The 5,453-nt window shown below is 47.7% G+C and overlaps 1 protein-coding gene across 1 annotated transcript; it reads left to right on the forward strand.

The window, feature by feature from the left end:
* Window positions 1-447: 447 nt before the first annotated feature.
* On the forward strand, window positions 448-945 carry LOC128069369 (ferritin heavy chain-like). The gene has a single exon (XM_052662596.1). The coding sequence runs from the start codon at window positions 448-450 to the stop codon at window positions 943-945; it is 498 nt and encodes a 165-aa protein (XP_052518556.1).
* The last annotated feature ends 4,508 nt before the right edge of the window (window positions 946-5,453 follow it).

The raw sequence follows: 5,453 nt of genomic DNA on the forward strand, positions 1-5,453 counted from the left end.
AGAAAGTCCTTGGAAAAAAAGTATTATGGCAAAATTAAAAACTTTGTGGATGCGAAGTACTCACCTCAAAGCGGCTGGGCCTCACCCTGGCTTTGATAGACAGTGGTCTCGTCCTCCCCACACCCTGGCTTTGATAGACAGTGGTCTCACCCTGCCCACTGTTCCTGCCAATGGATCACGCCCACCCACGTGACCTCTCCCTTAACCAATCTCAAGCCGAGGCACTGACCCCGCCCAACAGACGCCGTTACCTGTCCATCCCAGAGACCGCGCCCAGCCACCAGTCATATCTGGCCTGGAGCCCGCCTCCGGCCACCCACATCGTCCACCCTGGAAAGCTTCCGAAGAGGGGGCTGGTGCCCGCGCCTCCGCCCCCACCCCCGCCGATTCCTGCCCCGCAGACGCCTCGTCCCAGTCGGCATTCCCTGGGGTGGGGAGTGGCCCGCCATGCTGCCCACGTCGCCCTCACAGGAGCGTCGGAACTACCGCCCCGAGTGTGAGGCGGCGCTCAACAGCCACGCCGCCCTGGAGTTCCGTGCCTCTTTCCAGTGCCTGGCCGTGGCCTTCTACCTCGACCATGATGACGTGGGCTTGAAGCATTTCTCCAGCTTCTTCCTGCTCCGCTCCCACGAGCACAGCAAAACAGCCGAGAGCCTGATGTTCCTGCAGATCCAGCGTGGAGGCCGAATCTGCTTCCTCGACATCAGAAAGCCTGAGACTCAACAGTGGGAGAGCGGACTCCAGGCTATGCAAGACACCCTGCACTTGGAGAACTGCGTCAACCAGAGCCTGCTCGACCTGCACCAGCTGGCCACCAACAGCAGCGACACCAACCTGTACCAGTTCCTGGGGACCGGCTACCTGGAGAAGCAAGTTAAGTTCATCAAGGAGCTGGGGGACCATGTCAGCAACCTGAGGTCACCAGAAGGTGCCCTGACAGAGTAGTTCTTTGACAAGCTCACCCTGGGTGATGACAACAAGAAGGACTGAGCCTGGACTGGACTTTCCTCTGAGTCCTAGGTGACTGCCCAAGGTCACCAGAAAAAGTTTACTTAAGATTTTCTTCTTTCAGTATTGCCAGTTCTTCCAATAAATAGCTTCCTAAAGAAATAAAGGTCCCTTGTTGATTCATGCATACAAACCCTTAACCTTTCAAGTTTTAAAACAGGTATCCAGGAGTCTCGAGCTGCCAATGCCCTGTCCACAGTCAGCTCAATATCTGCACAGAGGGAGGGAAGAAGGGGAACCATGGGACCCTGAACAATACAAAATGTACCTTCCCCTAATAAACAATGTGGTACATGGGGTGGGCATGGGTGAGGTGAGGCTCTGGTGATTGTGGGTGACTCTGAATAGATGAGCTATAAAAATATGGCCTGAAAATCATGATTGGTGTTGATCTCCAGAAACACTGAACAGAATGGGATTGGGAAGGGAATGAAATCAAGGGGTCTTCATTTTGTTTGAAGCAGACTTCTGGGTAGCAAGATGGTGGCCCTGGATGCTGGCATAGCAGAGTTCCTCTCTGACAAGCTCATCCTGGGCTACAGTGACGATCTAAGGGTAGCAGGGCTGGCTTTCCTAGAGACACACTTCCTGTGGTCACCACTGTTGTGCATGGATGCTACCCTTCTAAAACATCCCCGTGTGATTTTTACTTGAACTGTACCACCCTGCGATAAAGTAACATGGCACCACTCAAAATTTACCTCAGTTCTATTGAGGGTGAATCTATATAGCCCTTCTAGGGTGAAAAATATAAGCTCATGATTGAAGGTCAATTTGTGATACTGAATATAAAGTAAAATGAATCCCCCTGAATATGAAGTCAGTGGTACTGGCTGTATTGAGGAATATAGTGTGGGAAGGGTTGAAGCTGGGAGACCAGTTAGTAGCTATGACAGCTGGTCCAGATGAAAGACAATGGTGGTTGAACTGGAGTGGAGGATGAAGAAATGAAGAGATGTAGACACATTGCATATGGATTGGGATACATCAGCAAGGTTTCTTCATGGACCAGAGAGGAAGAGTGAGATATGAAGAAAATAACCTAATTTAGCCTGGGTTGATGGTGGTGCCGTTTTATCAATTTGAGGTCTTTTGCCAGGGGCACAGCTGGGATGGAAGGTTGGAGAAGGCATGTCATGTAAAATCTGAGATGCATATTAGACATCGAAGTGGAACTGTCATGCAGGTAGCCAGAAAAATGAATCTGGAGTTCAGAGTGGATGTGGATGTCAGCTTTAGAAACAGACCTGTGGGAAATACCATGATCTCTATATAGATTGTGTTGTCATGGGAGTGGAAAACCTCCCTGGAGAGTGGACTAGGAGTACGGCAGAGCCCAAGCCCAGGGTAACTAACATGTAGAAGCAGGGCTGAGGTGATGAAATGCCCAGGGTGTGCTGACCTCACCTTGACCATTAGCTAACTGCAGACTGTGCCCATACCCCATGGCTCCAAATCAGCCTGTTCATGACCTCAGTGTGGCCTCCTGGGATCTGCTTTCAGAATGGGGAGAAGACTGAACTTTTTATCTTTTTGTGACTATGCAGAAATAAATTTTCCAGTTTAAAAAAAAATATATTTCTTAAGAAAGTGATAGGGACTTCCCTGGTGGTCCAGTGGTTAAGAAGCTGCCTTCCAACACAGGGGATATGGGTTTGATGTCTGCTCCGGGAATTATGACCCACATGCCTCAGGAGAACTAAGTCCATGTGCAGCAACACAGACCCAGCACAGCCAAAAACCAAAATCTTTATTTTTTTCCTTTTCCCCTTTAAAAATTCAGCCTCTCGGTCAACTCTATTTGATCAGGTGGTCTCTACACATGTAAACCCTAACATTGCCTTTGCCTAACAAAAACACTCAAAATATGTTTCTTCTGTGCCTGTTGCTGCTACGTTGCTTCAGTCATGTCCGACTCTGTGCGACCCCACAGAGGGAAGCCCAACAAGCTCCCCCATCCCTGGGATTCTCCAGGCAAGAACACTTGGAATGGGTTGCCATTTCCTTCTCCAGTGCATGAAAGTGAAAAGTGAAAGGGAAGTCGCTTAGTCGTGTCCAACTCTTAGCGACGCCATGGACTACAGCCTACCGGGCTCCTCCGTCCATTGGATTTTCCAGGCAAGAGTACTGGAGTGGGGTGCCATAGGTCTGGTTAATAAGGCAAAAGTTAAAATTGTACAAATCTTGCCTGTCTTATGGTCCTTGATAAGACATGGTCCTCAGATTGACACATGGTCAATCTGAGTCTCCCTAAAGTTTGCAAACTGCTTTGAATATTTACAAATATTCAAATATTTACAAATATTCTTCCCTGTAGCTCAGACTGTAAAGAATGTGCCTGCCATGCAGGAGACCCTGGTTCAGTCCCTGGGTCAGGGAGATCCCTGGGAGAAGGGAATGTCCACCCACTCCAGTGTTCTTGCCTGGAGAATTCCACGAACAGAGCAGCCTAGCAGGCTCCAGTCCATGGGGTCGCAAATGGTCGGACTCGACTGAGTGACTGACATTTTCATTTTCCTCTAACAATGTCTCAGATCTTACATATGTCAATTAACTGTTCTCCTATAGATAGAAGCAAGCACCAGCTGAGTAGCTGTTCATCTTTATAACTAGAAATTGAATTTTTGGTTGTGCTGGGGCTTCGTTACTGCACAGGCTTTTCTCTAGTTGTGGTATGTGGGTTCCTTATTGTGGTGGCTTTGCTTCTTGCACACCATGGGCTCGAGGTGCTTGGACTTCAGTAGTTGTGGCACATGGGCTCAGCAGTTGTGGTTCCCCGGCTCTAGAGCACAGGTTCAGTAGCTGTGATGTGCAGGCTGAGGTGCTCTGCAAAATGTGAGATCTTCTTGGATCAGGGATCAAACCCAGGTCTCCTGCTTTGGCAGAAGGATTCTTTACCACTGAGCCACCAGGGAAGCCTAAAGATTCTTCTTGCTCTCCAGTTTTGGAGAAACAGTTAGGTGTCGTGGATTCTTCCACATAGATGGCCTGGGTTCAAATGCCATTCTAGCCACTTACTAAATGGAGGGCATTGGGGAATGTTAATTACCTTCTCTGTGCCTCTGTTTTCTCATATGTAAAATAGGGATCAAAAAACTATGGCTTAAAAGAGTAGATGATTTATTATATTGTAAATGTTTAATTTAAATTTAAACATTTAAAATTAGTATCTTTTCAATTGCCCTCAGGCAGGGCAGTATCAAATGAAACAAGTTCCCAAAGGGCTAGATGACCAAGGTCAACCCAGGGCATTCGTACATGTACACTCTCCACTTCCTACCTGAAATCTTATATAATTGGTGGGGGGTGGGGAGGCATACGTAGGGCACAGCTTTCTCTATTGCCTGAATGCCCTATTCCCTTACTGGGGGAAGATCTAACAAAGTTAAATGCCCAAGTGACTTTCTCACCGGAAAAAGTAGACGCTAAACTACTCCTAGGTCAAGCCTGCATCCTCCAAGCTGTGCTATGACAATGGAGAGACAAACTTCAACCAGAAGTCCCTGAAGAAATTCTACAAAAGGTAAGAGTGGATGCTTGAGTTGTGGGGAGGCCAGGAAGAGCCAAGACCGCTGACGCAGTAGTAGGAAAACGCCAGCCCAGTGCCAAGTGTCAGAACTGAGAAAGCAATAACCTTTAAAGAGGCATGTGAAGTATAAAGCCTCTGACAACCACCGTTATTAAATGCCAAGTAATCCAACCTCAGTAGTGTAGCGTTAGTGGTTCAGTCATGTCCGACTCTTTACGACCTCATGGACTGTAGCCCACCAGGCTCCTCTGTCCGTGGGATTCTCCATGCAAGGATACTGGAGTGGGTAGCCATTTCCTTTTCCAGAAGATCTTCCTTACCCAGGGATCCAACCTGGGTCTCCTGCACTACAGGCAGATTCTCTACCATCTGAGGTACCAGGGAAGCCCCTTACCAAACTTATCAATATCAATAAAATACTCCAATACTGCTGGTATAAAAGCCAGGGGCCAGAGATTATTGTTTGCATGGGATCTGAGACCCATTGACTCAATTGTACACGATATACGTCCCACAGTGCCAAATCCTTATACTTTTACTTACAATCTTATTCGGAGACTTTTGCTGGTTTATAATTCTGGACCTAAAAGATCCCTTTTAATGCATACCACTCGGTCCTGAGGCCTAGGAACTGTTGCCTTTGAATGAGATGATCCAGAGACTAGTATGAAACAACCCTACTGTTGGATGGTGCTCCCACAAGGATCGAAGAATGCCTCCACCATCTTCTCGGCAAGCCTCAGCCAAGGACTTAAGGGACCGCCAATTAAATGAAGGAGTTGTACTGCAATATATGAATAATATACCTAATGGCCAGTAAAACGAAGGAAGCTTCAGGCCAAAATACAATCCTTACTTTCAACTTTCTGGCAGACTGGGGATATAAAGTGTCCATGGGAAAAGTGAAAACTTCTCA

Source organism: Budorcas taxicolor, chromosome X (assembly GCF_023091745.1).
Source record: "Budorcas taxicolor isolate Tak-1 chromosome X, Takin1.1, whole genome shotgun sequence".
Lineage (NCBI taxonomy): Eukaryota > Metazoa > Chordata > Mammalia > Artiodactyla > Bovidae > Budorcas > Budorcas taxicolor.